Source organism: Panicum virgatum, chromosome 9K, assembly GCF_016808335.1.
Source record: "Panicum virgatum strain AP13 chromosome 9K, P.virgatum_v5, whole genome shotgun sequence".
Classification (NCBI taxonomy): domain Eukaryota; kingdom Viridiplantae; phylum Streptophyta; class Magnoliopsida; order Poales; family Poaceae; genus Panicum; species Panicum virgatum.
Genome location: NC_053144.1, coordinates 16,920,590 through 16,943,894, shown reverse-complemented (window position 1 = coordinate 16,943,894; position 23,305 = coordinate 16,920,590). Strand labels below are relative to the sequence as shown.

General features: G+C 49.7%; 3 protein-coding genes across 3 annotated transcripts; 1 reads left to right on the top strand and 2 right to left on the bottom strand.

Annotated features, from left to right (window-relative positions):
- The first annotated feature begins 15 nt into the window (after positions 1 to 15).
- On the top strand, positions 16 to 4,766 carry LOC120650459 (alpha-soluble NSF attachment protein-like). Its single transcript, XM_039927607.1, has 9 exons — positions 16 to 319; positions 1,001 to 1,050; positions 1,154 to 1,226; positions 1,725 to 1,804; positions 2,022 to 2,173; positions 3,433 to 3,592; positions 3,667 to 3,714; positions 3,934 to 4,014; positions 4,189 to 4,766. Exons 1-9 carry the CDS (start codon positions 175 to 177, stop codon positions 4,270 to 4,272), a joined length of 873 nt encoding a protein of 290 aa, XP_039783541.1. The 5' UTR covers positions 16 to 174; the 3' UTR covers positions 4,273 to 4,766.
- A 1,985-nt stretch (positions 4,767 to 6,751) lies between these two features.
- LOC120648552 (dof zinc finger protein DOF5.7-like) lies at positions 6,752 to 8,422 on the bottom strand. The gene has a single exon (XM_039925301.1). The coding sequence runs from the start codon at positions 8,064 to 8,066 to the stop codon at positions 6,972 to 6,974; it is 1,095 nt and encodes a 364-aa protein (XP_039781235.1). The 5' UTR covers positions 8,067 to 8,422; the 3' UTR covers positions 6,752 to 6,971.
- A 1,755-nt stretch (positions 8,423 to 10,177) lies between these two features.
- On the bottom strand, positions 10,178 to 22,039 carry LOC120650458 (arabinosyltransferase XEG113-like). Its single transcript, XM_039927606.1, has 10 exons — positions 21,212 to 22,039; positions 19,679 to 19,935; positions 19,320 to 19,455; positions 19,038 to 19,132; positions 18,889 to 18,942; positions 18,285 to 18,398; positions 11,613 to 11,711; positions 11,387 to 11,506; positions 10,970 to 11,056; positions 10,178 to 10,887 (listed from the first exon to the last, which is right to left on the bottom strand). Exons 1-10 carry the CDS (start codon positions 21,939 to 21,941, stop codon positions 10,717 to 10,719), a joined length of 1,863 nt encoding a protein of 620 aa, XP_039783540.1. The 5' UTR covers positions 21,942 to 22,039; the 3' UTR covers positions 10,178 to 10,716.
- Positions 22,040 to 23,305: the final 1,266 nt, after the last annotated feature.

Genomic DNA, 23,305 nt, shown 5'->3' with positions numbered 1-23,305 from the left:
TGTACCTCTGGTGGAACCCAACCGCGTTGTGACTTGTGGGCCCACCGTCCCCACCACCCGAGAGAGCTCCAGGTTTTCCCTCCCTTCTCCCACGCCGCAGCCCGGACGGCAGCGATCGGTAGCAGCACGCGCCACCGGGACGCCGCACCGGAGCAGCGAGAAAGAGCGAGAGGGATGGGGGACAACGAGGCGCGGGGGGACGATTTCGAGAAGAAGGCCGATCAGAAGCTCTCGGGCTGGAGCTTCTTCGGCAACAAGTACGAGGATGCCGCCGACCACCTCGACAAGGCCGGCAACTTCTTCAAGCTCGCCAAGAACTGTGAGGCCCCCGCGCTGCATTGCATGACTTTGCAATCTCGCCTCCGTGTGCTAGTTTTGAGACATTAACGCGCGATCGGTCGTAGATATGTAGGTGTCTGATAATGTCGTTTCTTTGGGATAGCTGGGGGTGCGAGCGGAAACGCAATTTCTGAGATCTAGGTTTACGGTTCCATACGAATAATTTTGGTTGGGAAGGGGTTACGCGCGGTATTCATAATTTCCAGAAAATTGTCGATGCTGCCTGATAGGGCGATCTGAATTTTGTAATTTCGTTACGCGAGTAATGAAATTCGGGCAATAGCCCATGATGGAAAAAATGCCGATCTGAATTTTGATCTCCCTGATACTATCATCTTTTTTTTTTCCTGAACTGCAAAGTTTTGATTCTCAACATCGTCCACCTCCCCCAACCCCCATTTGTTCTGGCCGCATAATTGACTCGTCTAGTGTCTTCATTCCAATGTTGAATTCTGTCCCCTAACCCCATAGTGTTGGTCGGACACCTGAATTTAGGGATCCTGAAGTCCTGATATGCATGTTCAATAACTATTGTGCCTTGTCATCCATGTCCAATCCATGTTGCAGATTTCTTCGTACTGGAATTGATCAAATTCTCTTTTGTATTCAAGGAAAAGAAAATTGTTCTATCCCTATTAATCACGGTAACTATTTGCTACAGGGAGAAGAGCAGCTGCAGTATACAAAAGGATTGCAGATTGTCATTTGCAGGTTTGTTTGGCTAGCACTTTTTTTGTTGTTGTTTTCTGCTTACCATGTTATGGGATCATGGGAATTAAATTGGACATGCATGCTGCCAATGTTTATTGTATAGGGAGATAGCAAGCATGAGGCTGCCTCTGCTTATGTTGAGGCTGCAAACTGCTACAAAAAGTTCTCACCACAAGGTACTTCTATTTACACTTACCTGGGTATGATAAATATTCTCCATTGTTATTTCTTTGTTCCACATTCTTTTTGTAATATACTTTTTAGCTAGATATATAATTAGATAGGTTCTGCATATTTTTTGGGATATCAGTTTTGGGGCTAGCGGAACTCATCCAGCTGACCAAGTTACGCTGCTTGATTTGTTCCTTCTTGCTAAATATGTCTGCCTCTTTCCACAGTTGGCTACCATTGGGACATCTAGGCTAACAGATCGCATGCAAATGGTGCTATATCCTTTAAAAATAATTGATTTAATGTGACATATGAAACTTTAAGACTATGTGTAATACCTTCTGTGACTAAACAAATCATTAATTGAATATCTTTTGAGCGAACATCATTAATTGAATTTGATCCATGACTCCTGGTGTCCAACCGAGCCAAATGAAGTTTGATGTATGATTGTTCATGCTTCAACATGCTTTACTAATTAATACATATAATGTTTGATGTAGATGCTGCACAAGTACTTAACAATGCCGTCAATCTTTTCTTGGAAATTGGAAGACTGAACATGGCTGCAAGATACAGCAAGGTTGTACACTGCTGATGATCATTTAATGTTATATGAGCACATATGGGTGCCTATATTTTACTTTCTTCTTTTACCGTTCTTGGACTATAGTAGAATAACCTGCATATCTTTATTACCGAACAATGCACTTGGATTATGTGTTCACTCAAACGAACCAAAGAATTCTCATTATTATATGGAAACACCAACATGATGGCCTTGAGTTTGAACATTTCAGGATATCGGTGAAATCTATCAGCAGGAACAAGATTTAGAGAATGCTGCAGTCTACCTGAGTCGGGCTGCTGATCTTTTTGACAGTGAGGGACAATCATCTCAGGCAAATAGCATGACACAGAAAATTGCAGAAATATATGCTCAGCTGGAAAAGTAAGCTTTATCTGTAGTTTTACATAACAATGGCCTTTTATGCAAATAAGAATTCTGAATAACTAAAAAAATCTGCCAATAAAATACTATTTTGGTGCTGACATAAGTGCAGATTTTGGCTAGTATTCTAAAATGAAAGCCTGCTCAGTACATGCTTTCTAATTTCTAATTTGATAACTGGTTGTTAAACCTTACAACACACTAATGGTGTGGCCAGTTTGGTGGAAGGACAGGCAAGGAAACATGGCATGTTTGCCCTCGTTAGAGGCTCTGGACAGCCAATCAAGTGGAGGATCTGAACTGCTGTACTCATTCTATAGAGCCGCCCCCTAACAATCTCAGCTATTAACTCGGTAACAAATAATCCACTTCTCAAACAACCAACTCTTCTAAACAAAAGCTAACTGCTTAGCTGCTAAATGGATAACTCTTCCGACTGAAACTCAGCCATGGTTCTGCTCCATTGTGGACGTTGTCTTCTGCTTCTTGCAAGCTTCGTACAAAGGCATCCACAACACTAAAGAAATTATGTGTAGTTTCAGCTATGTTTTAACTCTTGCATTGGGGGAATTCTGATAGGAAATGGAAGGTCATTCTTAATAGAAAATGCATAGCTACATTTGTTTTTTAACAGTGAGTTTTGAATGATGAACTGCTTTGTGCCCCCCTCCTTCACTGAATGTCCTTAAAGATCTTTTGCCTTAAAAATGTGATTGCCTTAAATATATAGCATGATGAATGATGGAATACCATCTAGATTACCCAATGGCATTAACTAAGACATTTTAGGCTACTGAGAAAGAGTAAGCATTCTATTAATATTTAATAGTTATTTTCTGGTTTTAAATTCTTTGCTTATCTATGCTGCATACAAATCAAAGCGCGAGATTTTATATGATAGTTAAAGTTGGATTTTGTTTTGTACTTATGAAGCTGCTGGCCCCATTGCTGCAAGCTATCACAAGCTGAGGCCGGTCTCCCTTATCTAAAAAAATGAAGCTGCCGGCCCCATTTCTAATTTCCCCTGTAAATTGGCTGATTTTAAATCAGGATATGTATCTGCTTTGAAATGGGTAGGTTAATGTGCCAGCTTGAACTGACCACTTTTCTGGCCTAGTTGTTTGGTGGTTACTTCTCTGTCTCTTTGAACTATTTACTGACTCTTCTGATGATTTTGTCTTGCTTACTTAGCTTGTTAGATAATTTGCATGATTGCGGCCTCTAGCACAATTGAGCACATATACTGCCATTATTTTCAGGTACCAGAAGGCAACCGAGCTCTTTGAAGAAATTGGTCGTAAATCAATAAACAATAACCTTCTCAAGTACAGTGTCCGAGGAATTCTACTTAATGCAGGCATTTGCCAACTATGTAGAGGTGATCCTGTTGCTATAAATAATTCATTGGAGCGCTATCAGGTGTGAACTGTTCCATTGGACTGCCGGTTGCTGTTGTCATTTGTCAAGTTTCTAAGCGTTACTCCTTGTGGCAGGACATTGACCCAACCTTCTCAGGGACGCGCGAATACAAGCTTTTGGCGGTACAATATTATACTCACTTTCCTTTTTTCATTGTGTTCCTCTTGATGTCTATTCTTCGAGTCATACATTGTTAGCTTGAATTAATTACACGATTTCGTAACACTGTAGCACAATTCGATTATTGAACGTCAACAATCTAAATGAAGCCCCAAAAAGGCTGTCATTCCAAGCTGTCTAATAACAAAAACATGTTTACTGAACTGAAAGTTGCATGGCAGGATCTTGCAGCCTCTATAGATGAAGGAGACGTTGCCAAGTTTACTGACGCCGTAAAGGAGTTTGACAGCATGACACGCCTGGTACTGTCAATAGGAAACTTGTCTGTATTTCCCTTCGTCATTGCTTTTGGCAGGAGCTCTTCTAGGCTAGTGGTATTATGTAATTAAGAAAAACTATCGCATCATTTTTCTACTTGACTCGACAGTAGGTCCGTCCCCTTTACACGAGGTGTTTTATGTATGTTTCTGTTTCAGGATCCTTGGAAAACAACTCTCCTTCTGAAGGTAAAGAACGAGCTAAAGAAAAAGGAGGAAGAAGACGAGGATGATCTAACCTAGGCTTTGCTCTACAAGAAGGTGACAGCATCGCCGATGCCGCCACCTGCCAAGTCCTCACCCGGGATTACTGGTACCTGACAGTGGTATAGATGCACTAAACTTCATGGATGCTTGTGCTGTGGCCTGTGGAGGAGAGAGTTCAGAATTTGCGTCAACCTGAGTAACTAACATGTGGGTCAGGGTCAAATTCTGAAAGGCTTGCGAATTAAGACCCAATTTCTAAAATTTCTCCGCAGTGGACGCCTCTGTTTGGACCACCATATATGGTTACTACCCAATTCGCTGTCGCATTACAACTCGACTCAGTAGCTCTTAGCCTCTTCTCTTACTGGGGTCGTGCTATATGTATGCTCATTAATTATTTCGTCCACTGCTGTTCATGGTTACTGTCTGTTATGTGCGTTCTGCTTCAGACTTTCTAGTATAAATGTACTAAAATAATAGGAAGGAGTTTGGAATTGTTTTAAATGTCCGGGTGCTGTTTGGACGTTGAAGCGAATGGAAATAGGGCCGTGTTTGGTTTGCTGTCACATCAAATTTACACAAAAAGACGAATGTCCACATAGAGTACTAAATGAAGTCTATTTGCAAAACCTTTTCAGGAATGAATGTAACTTTTCGAGACGAATCTAATGATGATAACTAAATATTGATTTGTTATAGTGATGTTATAGTAACCATCTTTTAATCACGTGGTCAAAGATTTTATTAGATTCGTAAGAGGGGAGACTGATGAGAAGAGGGGAAGATTCGACAATAGGACGAGGAACTTTTGCAAGGCTAATAGGATGAAGTCCCAGCAGCAGCGAAGTGATCTAGCAACAGTCTTCGGTTCCTCGGCACGGCGACAAGCGTGCAGCGGAATCAAGGCCGTCGGAGCCCGCGGGTCGATCGACCCACGCACGGAGCACGTCAACGCAGACGTCCAATCCGGTGGAGGCAGCTGCAGGCAGCAGCTAGGTGGTTAAAGTTTTGCTGCTGCCGCTGCCGCCGTGCGTCCGTACGGCGGCCGGCCGGAGCAAGAGCAGGAGATGTCGTCATCACCGGCCGGACACCGGCCCACCGTCTCAGACGGCGGCCTTGCCCTCCAGCTGCACGCGCGCTGCCGCCGGTGCTGAATCGGAAGGGGAGATCCTGCGGCGGCAGAGCCGAGCCCCATCGGCGGACCAGAGAAGTCCATTAATGGCGGGCGGCGCGGCGCTCGACGATCCCAGGAATGGAATGGAAGGATCCGGCTGCGGAGACGGGAAAGGAGGCTAGCTTCCGTCAGGACTCCGGACCGTGACGCGTGCATCGCTCATCGAGTGTATTTATCGCTGGAGACGGAGGCCGGCGGGCTTCGGACAGGGCTGTCAGGCCATTACTGTCCCCGGGCCCGAGCGCCCACCTTGGCAGGCCCGAATGTGCTGCTACCGTCTTCCTGCACCATTGGATTTGGATATAGTAGCGCAGGTTCATTGATGAAAGCCCAGGCCCAGAGAGAGAGAGAGAGAGGCTGATGGGCGAGCTGCACTTTGGCACGCACAAGAAATGAGATTTCGCTGACGATTGCTGCAGCTATCATAACAGAGAGCTAGCTTGGGTAATTAAGCTAAGCCCAGTAGCCTCACTTGTGCTGCCGGATCGAGCAGACGAGTAGCAGGCGAAGTACGTGGCTGGCTGGCCTGGTCGTACATGTGGGGGCTCGATCGCGATCGAGCTGCCTCTACGTGGGAACGGGAGGGGATTCCCGTGACCCGACCCCGCCCGCCCTCCTAACACACACCATCACCGGTCATCTCATGCCTCGCCACTGGAGCTGGACGCGTCTACAGCTCACACCCACAGGAACAGTGCGCGCTACAGCTGCGCACTACCATTGCCGTTGCCCGCACCCCATCATGCATCTTACTTTGATCTCGATCTCCATGGATTATAGATCGATCGGATCGATCACAGAACCAAACGGATCTCAACATGCATGCTGCTGCAGGGTGTAGTGCAGTGTGCACTGTGTGCAGGCAAGCAACGAAACTGAATTCATCGTAAGCACTACTGTATTACTAATTTCCAAACAACAACGTATATATATATATATATATATATATATATATATATATATATATATATATATATATATATACTACATATGCTGATCGATATACAATTCAAAATTAACATTAAATAATCGCAACCTGTCAAGGTTTGAATCCAAATGAATCCCATTATTTATTTCCCCCTAAATGAACCTTCATATCACTATTTTTTTCGCGACTGTGCCTGAGCACGTTTTTCATTAAGAGAACCTTCATATCACATATAGGTGTGAGGTCGTGAGGTTGAGTAGTAGTGTAGCACAAATTAGAGTAATCAACAGAGATATATATGACAGATTAATGTGCATGGATGCATGGGTCGACAAAGTGAAAAAGAGCAAGAATGAAGTAAAGAGAAAAGAAGAAGAAAAGAAAAGGAAAAGACTACCATGACAACATGGATCGCCGATTAGAATGTCTTTGACAAATATATATAATAATATACCACACACAATGGTTGACCAATATATCAAGTTAGAGATGGACAACTAGTTAAATTAACATATAGGTGGCGCTTCATGCATGCACCGATCCTCTGCTAGCTCAATTCCTTCGGAATCAGCCCTCCCAAATTTGGAGCTCTTCCTTGTTCGATCGATCAGATGGGGTGACGGCGAAGCAAGCTCACGGCAGCATCGCGAACGTGGACATGTCGCCCCACGACGGGATCGCGCTGCCGCAGTTGGTGCCGCTGTCGTCGTCGCCGCCGCTACTCCGGCCGCTGCTGACGACGACGTTGCAGGCGGCGGCGGCGGCGGCCGTGTTGTTAGCATGAGCGGTCGGGGAAGGGAGCACGCCCACGCCGTAGGATGAGCTGTCCATGAACCACGACGTCGCCGCCGGCATGATGGTCGACTCCATGCCCGGCGGCGGCCCCGCCATGTGCAGGAAGGCGCCGCCGATGTGGGCCGCTGATGCCGGGGCGCCGTCGACGTGCGCCGCCGAGGAGGTTGGCGGCGGCGGCGGCGGGCCTAGGAACATGGTGGCCAGCCGCTGCTGCTGGAGCTTCCAGTGCAGGTCCTGGTTGATAAAGCTCAGCGACTCGATAGACGACGCGATGCTGCTGCTCACCGCCCCGCCGTGCGCGCCGCCACCGCCGCCGGGAACGTCCCCGCCGGCCCCCGCCGGCCACTCCCCGAACGGCACGTACTGGCCGACGGCCTGGAGCCGCGGCAGCGCCATCATACCGACGGCGCCTGCTGCCTGCTGGTAGTCGGCCGCGGGGGCGCCGCCGATCGGCGACGACGCCACCGGAGCGGCGCCGGCGCCAAGGAACCCGAGCCTCGCGGCGGACGCGGCCACCTGCTGGTCGCCGCCGACGCCCTCGACCGGCAGGTTGAGCGAGAGGCGCGAGGAGGCCGCCGCCGCAGCCGCCGCGGCGGCGGCCGCGGAGCGCGAGCGCTTGTTCTTGCGGCAGCCCCCGCCGACGGGCACGTTGCGGAGCGCGCCGCCCTTGGTCCAGTACCTGCGGCACGTCTTGCAGAAGTGGCGCGGCTGCGAGAGGCTGTAGTTGTTGTAGTAGCAGAACTTGGTGTTGGGCGAGTCGCAGCGCGGGCACCTGAGCCCCTGCTCCGGCGGCGGGGGCGGCTGCTGCTGCTGATGCTGATGCTGGGCGCCGGCAGCCGGAGGCGGCGCCGCCGTGCCCCCACCGCCACCGGCACCGCCCTTCCGCGCCCCGACCGCGTCGTCCCCCGCCGCCACCCCCGTCGACGACGCCATACTTCACCGGCCGCGATCGAGAGCACGTGCTGTGTGTCCTCTGGATCAGGCTCTCACCGGTCACCGCCGCAGCTGCAGGTTGCCCGTCCTAGCTACAAAGCTAGGCGATGTTGACGTACTGCAGGCAGGTATCAGGTGCTTCGGTGGGCGCGTGAGCGTATATAAGGAGATCGAGGAGGCGAGCACCGGAGCTAGCTAGCTGCAGGAGTATGTATTGTATGGAAGAACGGTGGAGGAGGGTTTCCTGGCGCGGAGGGAAGACGACGGGGGTCCTATTGAATGGCGTCTCATGTGTGCGCTAGCTAGCTGCATGTATGCATGGGATTAATGAGAGCCTCGAAAGCGACGTCCGCGGATTGGCGCCTGTGATTGCCATCAAGTAGCGCTGCCCTGCCCCTGCTCACCACCACCTCAGCAGCTGGCCTGCCTGCCGGCTGCAGCTGCAGGACGACGGGGAATTACTGGTTCCAGATCTCCATATTGGCCGGCGGCCATGATCGGAATCACTGTTCCTCCGGCCAGTGGCGGAGGACCGATTGAAAGTTAGGTATGGTAGAACTGGATTGACGAAGCTTAAAACTACAATATAGCACTAGTGTTGATGCTTAACAGGTTTAAATGCATCTCAAAACAACTCAGTCCAAAGTTGAGCATGCATTCCCACCAAAACCTGAGGTATGGCGACTGCCCTACCTTGCCCTACCGAGCCCTCCGCCACTGCCTCCGGCCAGCCGCCCGGGTAGGCCCCGAGTAAATACGCACTCGATCCAGAGCGCAGGCGGGCGCCAGCAGGCTGGTAGTAGTTTTACTGCCTAGTAGCTAGTAGTACCAGCTCTCTCGATCAGCTTATTATTAGCTCCTCCTCGTATATATGCGAGATGTCAGTGTATGTCGTCATCACGGCGTGCGACCTGCTCGATTCTCTCCTTGTTAAGGTATAGGATGATGGCATGGCATGGCATATATCTCGATCGCGTAGTAGGAGCACCACACCAGCTCGTAATGGCGTAGCCTCCTACCGTCCTGCAGTACGTAGGGCGCTAGTAGAGGGGGCCGGGGTCAATCAAGGTGCCATCAATGGATGGCGCAGGTGCTGGTGGGGCCGGTGGCCGCGAACCCAGCCGGAGCCAGAGGCGGCGCCAGGCCCCGCCGGCCACGGCCAGGATGCAAATCGCGCGGACGCAGGCGCCGCAGAGCGGCGACACCTCTGACACCCGCCTCTGACCGGCGGCAGCAGATCGGAAGAGAACGCCACTGTTGAACAGGCGCGCGCCCTGTTCCTGGGGCCGGCGCGCCCCGGCCGCGCCGTAAATTCGGCCGGCCAGCGGCCGGGGCGAGGGAAGTTACTGCCGGCCCCGCGCGCGCGGGTGCGGATGATGGGTAGGAGAAGATTCCTCCGCCGCGGCGGGGTTTGACTCACCGAGAGGTCGGGGGCACGGCGGCGCTGCCGGTTCTGCTGACTGCTGAGCAGCAGCCTGAGCTCCTGCTCGGGAGTAAGCGACCATCGATGACGAGGCTGTTCGGCTGATCCAGTGAATTGTTCGGCTGGTAGAATAAATAGTATTATGTGAGAGGAGATAAATCGAGACAAGTTGAAATTGGATCAGCCGAACAACCCAACATACGGACGCCATCTCAGGCCGGGCTCAGTGGGTTCTTCGCCGGAATATTCGCATCGTGTGCGGCGTGCGGCGGAGAGGAGCACGGTCGTGGGCGACGTGGCCAGTAATCTCAGTAAAGAAAATGCCCAGTATAGCCCATTTGAGTTTCAGCCCATTATGCGTCGATCAACTTTAGCAATCTGGCCCACGCTCAGCCGGGTCACCGCCTTTCTCGCGCCGGTGTCTCCTCCTGTTTTGCTTCTTGGGAAAAATGATCCCTTGCTCAAATTCAGAACGCTTCTATTCTTGTATCATTTCACGTATAAATTCAGAAAACTTGTTGACATGTTTCCACATAGAAGCCTCAATAACAGGGACGTCAGGCGAGAGCTCACTTCAGCCAATCAGTCCAACTAGTCAAGCTGCATGGCCAAGTTACAGTTATGAGCACAACCTTTTCGTATTCATGGTTAAGAACTGTGTATGTCAAACGCCAGAGAGCGCTCCGCTAAAAAAAAAAAGCAGATAGCTGCTTGGAAACTTTCTTAACGGAATTGCCAAGTTTTGCACAACAGATATGAACAATGCTGTGTATCAGCAAGATAACTAGCTACAGAGTCTCCTGTAATACCAGCGACAGCCAAGCTTCGCTCTACAGTTAAAAACAATGCCCTCTTCTCCTTTGGAGCTGGTTGTATCAGCCATGATTCTATGAACATGAATGCAAAAATAAAAGGAAAAAATAACTAAGCTGTGAGCCAAATGTTGCCTCAATCTAAATCATTAGGGGCTCATGCTTCACCTGAGGATCTTAGAAACAAGGGGCCACCACTTGTCGACAAGGTTAATCACTCTTCCGAGGAACAGAACTACAATGCCGATCCATTTCTTTGCTTCAAAAGCATGAAATTGGCCTGAAGGGTCAAGATTAGACCACCATTATAAAGGAGCAGGCTGCTCCCAAGTAAACCTGTTTAGCAATTTATCTTCCTCTGGTTACACGACCTCAGATCATCATTAGTATCTTTCTTGCATCTTGTTGTCAGTTGTCATGACCAAGGTGGATGGTCCTGTTCTCTTGTCTCTGGAGGGTGTGGCTTCCACCCTGGTTTCTCGTCCCAGTACATGTCATAATATATGTGGCCAATTTCGCGGAACTCTGCACAGCACCATAGGCCCACATACCTTTTCACACGATTCCGGAACTTTGTCTCCACAACCTGGTTTCAGTAATTTGAGTTCAGGTGGAAACTTCTTATCCAGAACATTACGCAACAATGTAAAACGTGTATAGCAGCTTACTGCATCAGCAAAACCGCCGAAGGCATCAACCATAGATGGGAATTGTATGATTTTAACACTCTTATATGACGAGAAGATATTCAGCAGCTGCCAAAAGAAAGGGAAGAAAGCTGCAAACTTCAGCATATCTCATTCTAGTAGCTGCCAAACAATATAGCAAAATTTCCTAGCTACAAGATAAAGAAGTACTTCTGAGTTTGCAGGAAATGCTTTAAGCTTCACCAGTATATTTTTCTCTTTAGTTCTCAAAGTCTTTCCCTAGCTTTCTCCATAAATTATATGCAAAAGAATTCAAGGAAACTAAGGAAACCCAAAGGATGTTATTCCGATGTGAGCTAAGTCTGATTATGTGACAAGGACTGTTGTACTTTGGACTAAACTGGAACCACGTCTTGCAGGAAAGAAATAACAATTTACCTTTTCTTCAGTGCTATTTCTTGGTATAAGAAGGGGTTTGTGCTCATCAGTTCTATTAACTGCAGAGCATCTGGAGCTATGATCATCACAGAGTTGAACCTCAAGCAACGATTCTTTCACCTATTTGAACACTCCAAATAAAAACAATTAGGGGACAAGTTCACTATTCTTGTGGCCAAGCATTCAAGGTGAAATGTAGAAAAGGCAGCAAATCACTTGATATTACCTCTCTAGGTAATGATGGATTCTCAAGGAAGGAGTACTCTCTGAAATCAATATGTGGACCAAACTCTTCCTTGGGCAAGTCCTTCAGCATAACATGCACCTGTGTCGTGAAATTATTTATTAAGGAAAGTTTGTTTCAGAACTGATTACAAATATCAGTTAAATATTGTGTTCAAACCTTATATAAGGTGGTATATTTTGATTGGGTTCAAGGTCAATAAACTAAGTGTTCAAGGAAAAAAAAAGAAAAACATGGTATACAATACAAGGAGGGAGGGTAGAAGGGAGAGGAAAAACACGGTATGCAGGGATGAAGGGAGGGAGGGGATTGAAAAAACATGGCAAGCAGGGCCATCTATGCACAACCAGTGGTATGGATTGACAACATCACAAACCAACTACAGAAACAACCTCATGGGGTGAAGTGCTCCGTTATTGGAAGCTGAGCTGGCAGTGCGGATCTCAGGTTTTAGATATAAATATATATGTTAGTAAAAAAACTTAGGCTAGAATGTCCTTGCAGGCCCATCATTTCTGTAACATTTTGGGGATCTTGTTAGATATATAGAGTTGTATTTGTGATTGTATTGTGTTTCTTGTAACCCAAGCCTATACGGCCTATATAATGAAAGGTCACCCCCCCTTTCCTAGGGTGTGTGGTGTTTGCCAATTCTCTACATGGTATCACAAGTCCGGGCCCTCCCCTTGCCCAGCCGTGCGCCCCCCCCCCCCCCCCCCTTCCGCTGCCCTAGCCGCCGTCCAGGGGCTTCCTCCCCATCGGCGCCACCCTTCCTTCCCTTCCCTGCGCCCTCCTTGGGCGCCCAGCACCTCTCCCCTGCACCCTAACCCTAGGGCGCCCCCTCCTCCTTCCCTGCGCCCTCCTGGGCGCCCACCACACCAGCCGCAGACCCTTGCTGCATGGTCCAGATTGCATCTGCAATCATGTCGACCTCCTCTGCGACATCAGCGGCGTCTTCTCCCTCCTCTGGCGCCCCCTCCATGCCCTCTGCTGCGAATGCATCAGCAGGCGCCCTCTTCCTCCACCCCTACGCTACGATCAACGTCAAGGCGCACGTTCCCATCGAACTGGAACTGTACAGCGCCAACTACGGCAAGTGGTCGGCCTTCTTCAAGGCGATGTGCGGCAAGTTCGGGCACCTTCACCACATCGACGGATCTGTCCCCCCTCGCCGCACTGATCCTGCTTGGGAGCAGGTTGACTGCTACGTCCGCACGTGGCTCTACGGCTCCGTCTCTCAAGATGTTCTTGACTTCACCATGGCCGAAGATCAGACGGCGCGGCAGCTCTGGGTTGTCATCTCCAACAATATAATGTTTTGGCGAAAATGGCCTCTCGTGCCATATTTCAATATAATGTTTTGGCGATTGATGACACACACAACACTTGGACTAATATGATTGTTAAAGATGACCATTCTCAGGCTTTTAGGTTCAAGTGATGACAAAGAGAAGATAGGCGTAGCTAGGCCCAAAGGGCCGCCCCTACGGGGGTTCCGCTACCCGGTTAGCGGACGGGGGTCGAGGGGGAGCCGCCCCTCGCGGGTCTCAGGGCAGCGCCCTGAAAGCTCTTCGATTCAGGAGCACCGGAAGAACCGATGCCAGGGCATCGGAGCATCCGGTGGTAGTCGGAAGAACCGACGCCATAATACCTTGGTGCAGAAGGGAATCGAAGCCAAGTCAGCCTATAGGCACCGGTTGAACCGACGGTCCAAAATAGGGCATCGGTGCATTGGGCGTCCTATGTACCAGAGACGATGTCAAGCACCCAGGAGAAGTTTCTTCAGCACCGGTTCAACCGACGGTGCATCGGAGCATACCGTCGGTGCATTGGCCGTCCTTTGTACCAGAGACGATGTCAAGTGCCCAGGAGAAGTGTCTTCAGCACCGGTTCAACCGATGGGGCATCGGTGCATACCACCGGGGTAATGACGTCAGCGTCCAGGAGAAGATTCTTTCAGCACCGGTTGAACCGGTGAGGCATCGGTGCATTGCATCGGTTCAACCGGTGGTCTCTGCGTCTGCTGTCAGGACTTCAACGGCTACTTCATGTTGTGAGTGACCGGATGAACCGACGCTACCCCACCAAGAGGCATCGGTTCTTCCGGTGATACGCAGTTTTTCAGCTGACCGTTGGAGCAACGGCTACAAGACTTGGTGGCCTATATATACGCCTCACCCCGTCCATTTGAAGTGTGCTGGAGTTGCTAGACATCCCATACACACCCAAGAACATCTCCAACCACCATAGAGCTTCATTGTACATCATATAGGCTTAAGCACACTTGTGAGAGTGCTTAGTGCTTGTTTAGGCTTAGTTCTTGAGAGAACTAGCTTGAGAGAAAGCCTTGCTGCGGCAAGCACCTTGTGTGCTCGTCGTATGACCCTCCGACTTGGTGTGGAGTGGCAACGACACTTTGTGCGGGGAAGGAGGCCCCTACTTGGTGTTAAAGCTCCAAGATAGTGAAGACGGTGCCGTGGTGACTGCTTCGAGATAGACGGTGGCGGTGACCTTGTCTTTGTGACTTGGCGTCACTCAGCCTTTGCTTGCCGGAAGCCTTGGTGGCGAACGCAAGACGGTGATCAAGCGAAGAGACTTGGCATCACACTTGTTCGTGTTGGACAAGTGGCCGTGGACGTAGGGAGGGACTTTGGTGTCCTAACCGAACCACGTTAAATCGTGTGTCTTGGTGTCTTCACGGGAGTTTGCATATCCTCTCCCTTACCGCTTTACTTACCGCATTACGTTTCCGCATTTACTCTTCCTTGCTTACCTTTACTTTCCTAGTTAGTTTGATTAGGATTGGCTATAGGTTGCAAGTCTTTTGGGGTAAGTAGAGGGTAGCATAGATAAACCTTAGTCATAACTAGCATGTGTAGGACGTGTTAGATTTATCTTATGCAATTAGATTGAGCCCTAGGATAGAAAAGCGATTAGCGGCCCTATTCACCCCCTCCCCCTCTAGGGTCGGACACCCCGGTGATCCTTACACCTCTCCATGGGTGATGGACTCCGGCACCTCCACCCACATGCACTCCTCGGATGGTATACTTCTCTCTCGCTCACCTGCTTCGCATGTTTCTATTTCAGTAGGCAATGGCTCACATATTCCCGTAACGTCTAGAGGTCATTCTGTCCTAGCCACCGCTGCATCAAATTTTGCCCTTAATAATGTTCTCATTGTTCCTTCTATTGTTCGCAACCTCCTGTCTGTTCGTCAATTCACCCGTGACAACAGCTGCTCGATAGAATTTGATGCCTTTGGTTTTTCTGTGAAGGACCTTAGGACGCGGCGCGTGATTCTTCGCTACAATAGTGATGGCGACCTATACACCATATCCGCTGCTACTCCTAGCACCGCCCAAGCCCTCCTTGCTGCATCGTCGTCGCTATGGCATCAGCGTCTTGGTCACCCGGGGTCTTCAGCCATTGTTAGACTTAGAAACAGTCATTCTATAGCTTGTAATAAATCAGACAGCACGCTTTGTCACGCCTGTCAGCTTGGCAAGCATGCTCGTCTCCCTTTTGCTACCTCTACTTCACACACTGTTTCTCCTTTTGAGATTATTCATTGTGATGTTTGGATGTCTCCCGTTCCTAGCATATCAGGCTACTCGTATTATTTGGTTTTGCTGGACGATTTCTCCCACTTTTGCTGGACTTTCCCTCTCCATCGAAAGTCTGATGTGAACGGTCACTTAGTAGATTTCATTGCCTACGCTCGTACACAGTTTGGCCTTCCTGTTAAATGCTTTCAGGCTGATAATGGAACTGAGTTTGTCAACAAGACCACCATAACTCACCTAGCAGCTCATGGGATCTTGTTTTGACTCTCTTGCCCTTACACCTCACCCCAGAACGGCAAGGCCGAGCGTGTCCTTCGTACTCTTAATAATTCCGTGCGCACACTGCTCATTCATGCATCCATGCCACCCCCATACTGGGCTGAGGCCCTTGCAGTAGCCACATATTTGCTAAATCACCGTCCTTCATCATCCATTGGTGGTGAAGTCCCGTATACGCGCCTTCATCGTACGCCTCCCTCCTACGATCATTTACGCGTCTTCGGGTGTCTTTGCTACCCAAACCTGCAGGCTACTTCCCCACACAAGCTAGCTCCTCGCTCGACTGCATGCGTTTTTATGGGGTATCCATCTTCTCACAAAGGGTATCGCTGCCTTGATCTCTCTACTAGGCACGTCATCATCTCACGCCATGTCATATTTGATGAATTTTCCTTTCCCTTTGCTCAGGATCCTCCTTTGCCTCAGTCCTCTCTAGATTTCCTCCTCGATGACGTTTTGGATATTGTGCATTGTCCTACTAACCATGCGACAGGTTCGACGCGTTTGAGTTCTACACCTCCAGCGGCAGCTCCATCCTCCATGGATGTTGAGCAGCCGCCCTCAGCTCCAGCGGCAGCTCCGTCCTCCATGGATGTTGAGCAGCCGCTCCCTGCTACTAGTCCCGGCGGGCGTGGTCTCGTGCCCCCGTCAGGATCTGCTTCGACTACGGGCGGGCGTCTTCCTGTTGGCGTCCCTGTGCAGGCTGCACCTGCGCCTACAGGGCCTGCAGCAGCGCCTGCAGCTCCACCACGCCTGCAGGGGCTGCTGCACCTGCGCCTGTTGCAGCACCTGCTGCTGCACCTGCGCCTGCTACAGGGCCTGCTACTCGGGCTGGTTGCTTCGGCACTGTCTACAGTCGTCGTCCCGTCAACGGTCCCCTCCCCGTTCGACGGTATGGTGCTACGGCTGCTGAACTTCAGCCGCCTGCGCCTCCTCCTCAGCCGATGCGCGGCCCTTCACCACCTCCTACTCTACGACAGCTGACTCGTCTTCAGTCTGGTACCATACAGCCTGTCAATTATCGGAACTTGTCTGCTGATCATGTCGTTGCTTCTCCTATTCCGAGCAATTATCGCAGTGCGCTTGCTGATCCCAGTTGGCGAGCAGCTATGGCAGATGAGTTTCAGGCCCTGATTGACAATGGTACTTGGCATCTTGTTCATCGGCCCCCTGGTGCTAATGTTGTGACAGGAAAGTGGATTTTCAAGCATAAGTATCATTCTGATGGTTCCCTTGCTCGTCACAAAGCTCGTTGGGTTGTTCGGGGATTCTCTCAGCAGCATAGCATTGATTATGATGAGACATTCAGTCCGGTTGTTAAACCAGGTACCATCCGGACAGTTTTGAGTATTGCAGCCTCTCGCCACTGGCCTATTCATTAGCTTGATGTCAAGAATGCTTTTCTCCATGGTCATCTTGATGAGACAGTTTATTGCCAGCAGCCTCTAGGTTTTGTTGATCCAGCCCTTCCTGATCATGTTTGCCTTCTACAGAAGTCGCTTTATGGCCTGAAGCAGGCCCCTCGTGCTTGGTACCAACGGTTTGCTACATACATTAAACAGCTTGGGTTTGTCGCCTCGGTCTCTGACACGTCCTTATTCATCTACAAGGATGGCGCCCACATTGCTTATTTGTTACTGTATGTGGATGATATTGTGTTGACTGCCTCGTCTACCGGTCTGCTTCATGACATTATTGGTCGTCTTCACACTGAGTTTGCTATGACTGATCTTGGGGCTCTTCATCACTTCCTAGGTATATCAGTTACTCGTTCTTCTGATGGTTTGTTTCTATCACAGCGTCAGTATGCCTTGGATCTCCTTCAGCGTGCTGGTATGAGTGTCACTCTACGACGACGCCAGTTGACACCAAGGCAAAACTTTCAGCTACAGATGGAACACCAGTTGCTGATCCCTCTGAGTACAGGAGTTTGGCGGGGGCTTTACAGTACCTTACTCTCACTCGTCCTGATCTTGCATATGCTGTTCAACAAGTCTGTCTCTTTATGCATGATCCTTGCGAGCCTCATATGGCGCTCGTGAAGCGTATCCTACGATATGTGAAGGGCACGCTGACTTCTGGTCTTCATATCGGCGCTGGACCGATCGATACACTTACAGCCTACACAGATGCAGACTGGGCTGGCTGTCCTGACTCCAGGCGATCTACTTCAGGATACTGTGTTTTCCTTGGCGACACTTTGGTTTCGTGATCATCCAAGCGACAAACTCCAGTGTCTCGTTCTAGTGCTGAGGCTGAGTACAGGGTTGTGGCCCATGCTATGGCTGAGTGTTGCTGGTTGCGTCAGCTGCTTCAGGAGCTTCACATTCCCCTCTAGAAGGCTACGCTCGTCTACTGCGACAACGTCAGTGCTGTTTATATGACAGCCAATCCTGTCCATCATCGACGAACGAAGCATATCGAGATTGACATTCACTTCGTTCGCGAGAAGGTGGCTTTGGGACAAGTTCGTGTTCTTCATGTGCCATCTTCACATCAGTTTGCTGACATTATGACTAAGGGTCTTCCTGTACAGTTGTTTACTGATTTTAGGTCCAGTCTTGGAGTCCGACAGGCTTCCCCTGCGACTGCGGGCGGGTGTTAGATATATAGAGTTGTATTTGTGATTGTATTGTGTTTCTTGTAACCCAAGCCTATACGGCCTATATAATGAAAGGTCACCCCCCTTTCCTAGGGTGTGTGGTGTTTGCCAATTCTCTACAGATCTTTTCCCCTTTTCTTCTTAATATATTGATGCGCAGCTCTCCTGCGTGTTCGAGAAAAAAAAAGAATGTCCTTACAGAATTACCTCAAACACATGATCCATTGGGCAGAGAAAAGGTTGTCTGGTCATTGTTCCTTCCATAACTCCAGGATGTCCAAACCACATTCTATCAAGCCTGCACCATAATGGAGGCATTACCTAAAAGTACAAACTGCAGTCAGAAAAGGGACATCAAACATTTATGAACACTACCAAAAGCCAGATAATACTTCGAAAATTCTCTCTACTACCTTCAAAAGCAATAGAAGATAAAAAGATAAAAATATGGTGATTTTGTCTTAACTGAAAGCAAAAGCATCTAGTGTATGTAGATGTTCAATATCTAATTTTTCACCTAAGCACCTCCATCTTTCCCATTGTGGAAATTTTGCTGGTACGATGGAATTATGAAATTTGTATTAAGGAGAGATGGAACACTACAGTCGAAAAGGCAAAAACATAATAGTAATCCATAAAATCAGGCAAGTTAAATTTTGGACAGAAACCAAATTAATGAAGTCAATGGTGTAGGGGCAAATCAAGTTAAATGAGATGCTTCCACCAGGTATGCCCATTTACCCCCACAGTCAAGCACGTGAAACCATGAAGCATGAAGGAAGCTAGTATAAAAAAGAGAAGTTTCACTTACCAGTGTCCGTTTTAACAAAGATGCGATTGCAAGTGCAGTTCTTATTTGTTTCAGCTGAAAATTTTCAAGCAACTAATTAGATTTTTTTAGAAAAATAATAATAATAGGCATAAAACAGGTAATATTATCAAATATATGGAAGAAGATACCTGATAATTGACCAATGCAAAATGGGATTCAACAGTATGAGCGCCATCTAATAGCAAACTTTTTGGAATGTTAGGTTTAAATGACAGAAAACCTCCTGCAAACGGGACACCAGGTTAAGAATCAGGATGATGAAATAGTAACGACTACAAAGTATAATCCTTCAGAAAAAAACAAGTACAAAGTATAAGAGTACTAGTACGGTCCATTTCAATGCAGTTGAATAAACCATTCACAAATGTAGAATACAGTTTTCTTGTGACAGGTATAGACGGTGTATAGACCTGGAGAGTCATAATATGATGGTTGATCAAAGAAAAGCATTGCCTCTCGCAATCTATGGCGCTTTCCTTCAGTACCCGCATACTGAAAAGTAGTATGAACTCCATACGGTTCCAAATGAAGCTGCTTATACATGCCCTGATAATCCAACAAGATAAACACAAAGCAGGTTGATATCAGTACCACACTACGAACATGATTGCAAGCGTGGAAAAAAAACTAGCAAAAAAATGCAAACAGAATATCCAAAGAGCTACAAGGATGCCCACAAAATTACAAGATAAAACTATTATCTAACAAAAAAAATGTTTTCACATGCAAAGTTTCTAATTGTCAATTGCAAACAAAGAAATACTCCTACCTGCACAAAATACGTGTGGCCGCTGCAAAATATACTTGCCGGTAGTACTCCCAACTTCAGCTTCCCATCATATGAATATACCAGATCACCTTGTCCTTCAACTGGTTGTCCAAAAACTTTGTGTACAAGATCGTTAAAAGCATTCTGGTCCCACAACTTATCATCAGATAGGACTAAGTCTTTCCAATCCTTTGCCAGCCTTTTAGAAGGTTCAGTGGGTCGCCAATGGAAAATACCAATATTGAATGCACCAGTAACTGTACATAGATAACCGCAAATGAGACTGTTATGTTACTAATATATAACATTGGAATCTTCAGTTATGTAGTTCTCCGAAAGACGATATAATAATTTTCCCAAAAGTTGGGAATCACCTGCCTATACCACTGCAGTTAGGTAATTTCATAGAATTATACGGAGATGCAAGACTGGGAACGGACATGCCTAGTGAAGTACAAAATAAATATTATGAGAGTGAAATGATATTGTTCGGCTTGGAGTCTTGGACCATGGGGACTGGATGGTAATGTGACCAGATCCATAAGGGTCTCCAATAGACCAATATCTTAGGTTTTAAACAATGTGTACGGCAGAAAAGATTGTGAAGATAGTTTGTCTAACTATAGCCGAAAAACTTGGTGGACATCACTCAATCTAGTTGTAAAGTTACTAAAACTTAGTAGTACAACAGTGAGGGATAAAGGAACCAAATATAACAATATTTATAGTCTGTGTTACATGGACACGGGTGCGGGTGTCGGTGTCCGACTCGGGTGCGGGTGTCCGATTCGTTAGAATTTTTGGGGACACGGCAAATAACACTTGGAATCCAACACGGGTGTCGGAATCCGACACGGGTGCGGGACTGCAGGGTATCCGACTCGACAAAAAAATTAAGACACGGGTGTCCGGGTAACACAGTTTATAGTGATAGCATGATTGAAATGCGCATCCCATCACTCAATGCCAGTGAAACACTTGAGCATGCTGAGCTGCTTATTTGTCTTCATCTACACAGAAAGGAGTGCCAAGCAAGAGCGTTTGTTCACAAAGGTCTATATTGAAGGTGTTTGGTACTTTTTACTTATTCACATATACTTCACAAAGTAGATACCATAGTTGTGCCTTGCTGTCACTGGTGAAAATCTTTCTTAATTCACAGTTAATATTTTAAAATGCTGAATGTTGTGTTGTTTGTGCATAAATGCAAGTTCATTTCAATGTTCCCAGACAAGCTGTCCAAGGGAAATGGCAAATGCTACAGCATCATTAGCATGCAGCTCATGCAGTTCCTAACATAATGTTCAGTTCAGATAGTAAACAACAATAGATAAATGAACTTCTTTTGGTATGATTATTATAGTCCGGTGCAGATCACACCATTTCTCCTGTGAAAGATCAGAATTGAGTAGAATATGATGCGATCTGTTACTTGATTACTTCTGATCGTAACAGACACCAGTAAGAAACACAGTAGCAACTCAGCAAGCAGCAAGATTCAGAACGCACGCGATGTCTGTGGTTAGTAATTACCTTCCCTCCAGTTCTCCAGGCTGTCGTCGGTGACGGTGGGTATGACCTGATCGCTGGACGTGAGGAGATCCGCGTCGGGGTATCGGGCGAGGTAGGGCAATGGGTTCTTGAGCCACACCATGTCCGTGTCGCACATGAGCAGCTCGTACCCGAAGGGCAGGAGCGCGTTGATGAGCAGCACCTTCTCCCTGCCCATCTTGTGGAACGTGGGGGAGCCCCACCCGGCGTCCTCGGTGGCCATCCTGCTGCCCATGTCGAAGACGGGCACGCCCCGGAGGTAGAGCTCCCGCAGCAGCTTGGTGTCCATGGCGCCGACGAGGAGGTTGTCGACGCCGAGGCCGGTGAGGTGGCGCACCCAGGTGAGGATGAAGTCGAGGAAGGCGTAGTTGCCGAAGGTGACGACGATGACGCCGCCGCGGGCGCGGGCGGCGACCATGTCGCGGGTGAGCCGGAACGCGCGCGGCGAGGGCATCCGGGACCCCCGGGGCGGGGGCTTCCAGATGGGGCGGCTGTACATGGTCTCCGGCCGCGCGGGAGCGGGCCGGGAGAGGTTGGCCGCGGCGGCGGGGGTGGTGGGGAGGGGGAGCGGGAGCGGGAGCGGGGGCACGGAGAGGGAGGAGAAGGAGGAGAGCAGGAAGAAGAGCGCGGAGACGGCGAAGCCGCCGAGCACGGCGCCGTAGATCCCGACGAAGACCGGCTTGGTGGACTCGCCGGAGCACCACGCCGCCATTTCCCCCGGCGCCAGCGGGGATCGGGGTCGCCGGAGGCGGAGGCGGAGGCGGGGTCAGCGGGCGGTGGGGGCGGCGGGCATTCTGCGGGTTATTTACAAGGTCACTCGCTGTTTAGCACTCTTAAACGAGCTCCTACAGATTTAGGAAATTTTACGTTTTTACCACTTTTGCCTACGTGGCAAGACACGGCGGCAGGCCACGTTGGCACCCGGTCAGTAAGGCGAGGCGAAATGTCCTTTGTGCCCCTGCCGTTTGTTCATGTGCCCGTGACCCACTTGCATATTCGTCTTCTACCTCTATCACCAGCCCGGTCACCGAGCTCCTCCCCCTCCTCTCCGGCCTCCGCTCCCCGTGCCGCTGGGCCCTAGCCTCGGGGGCATTGGGAGCGGCGCACAGCTGGTGGCCATGGCTCGGGAGCGCCATCCTCTCCAGGCGCACGCTCGGGAGCAGGCCATGGCGGGAAGACGCGCGAGCACGTCGCCCCTGGGCCCTGGCCCCGCGCCACGGCCAGGCGGGCACCTGCCCGCCCTGCTCGCTGGCCGCACGCGGCGCGCCCCTTGGCCCCTGGCCCTCGGACCAGCGCTGCTCCTGGTGCTGCTACAGCTGACCTGCTCCTGCTTGATTTGGGCTGCCGTCTGGTGCCGTCTGCTCGCCCCGGCCTACGCCCGCTCGTGCCTTGCGTCGCTGCACGTGTGCGTGCTGTAACCTGCCCGGTTTGCTAGCTCCATCAGCAGGGGCAGGGGCACAGGGCTTGGGGAACAGAACAGAGCAGGACAAGCAAGGAACAGAGGAGCGAGAGCTAGCAAGCTAGTGCTTTCGTTAGTTACTCGCGGAAGATAGATAATAGGAGAAATGTATTCAATTCATCGAAATGCAAGCAAAGCAATGCCATGATCCATTCAAATTATTGGTGCTTCTTACCCCGCCGGAATCTTCCCAGTGAAGTTGTTGTCGGTGAGGACCAGTCACGCCACTGTCTTCCCCACCTCCAGGAACGCTGGCCGGGAGGCGGCGGAGCTTGCGCCCGGGAGCGGGCCCCAGGCACCGAGCCCGACGAGCTAGAGGCGTGCGAGCGAGGGGAGCCTGGCGAGCGTGGTGAAGAGCGCGTTGGCGGAGAAGGTGTGCGGGAGCGCAAGCACGCCACGCCACGTCGTCTGGGTCACGGTCGCCGCGGACCGAGAGCCACGGTGAGGGACGGCGCCGGCGCCGGCAGCAGCGCGCAGGGGTCCGGATGAGGCGGGCGGCGTCCGTGCGCACCTGCCAGAGGTAGGAGATGAATCTGACAAGTGAGGCCCACTTGGTGGTGAGAGGATCTGTAGGGCCCAGCTGTCGGAGATGGAGAAGAGAGGTGCAGGTCACGAGC

Excerpts from the sequence above, each read along its gene's own strand:
- LOC120650458 (XM_039927606.1), bottom strand. The coding sequence starts at position 21,941 with ATGGCGGCGTGGTGCTCCGGCGAGTCCACCAAGCCGGTCTTCGTCGGG. Across the intron at positions 18,943-19,037 it reads TTGCATTGGTCAATTATCAG|CTGAAACAAATAAGAACTGC; the intron begins GTATCTTCTTCC and ends GAAAATTTTCAG. Across the intron at positions 10,888-10,969 it reads TCGGCGGTTTTGCTGATGCA|GTTGTGGAGACAAAGTTCCG; the intron begins GTAAGCTGCTAT and ends TACTGAAACCAG.
- LOC120648552 (XM_039925301.1), bottom strand. The coding sequence starts at position 8,066 with ATGGCGTCGTCGACGGGGGTGGCGGCGGGGGACGACGCGGTCGGGGCG.
- LOC120650459 (XM_039927607.1), top strand. The coding sequence starts at position 175 with ATGGGGGACAACGAGGCGCGGGGGGACGATTTCGAGAAGAAGGCCGAT. Across the intron at positions 2,174-3,432 it reads ATATATGCTCAGCTGGAAAA|GTACCAGAAGGCAACCGAGC; the intron begins GTAAGCTTTATC and ends CATTATTTTCAG. Across the intron at positions 4,015-4,188 it reads TTGACAGCATGACACGCCTG|GATCCTTGGAAAACAACTCT; the intron begins GTACTGTCAATA and ends TTTCTGTTTCAG.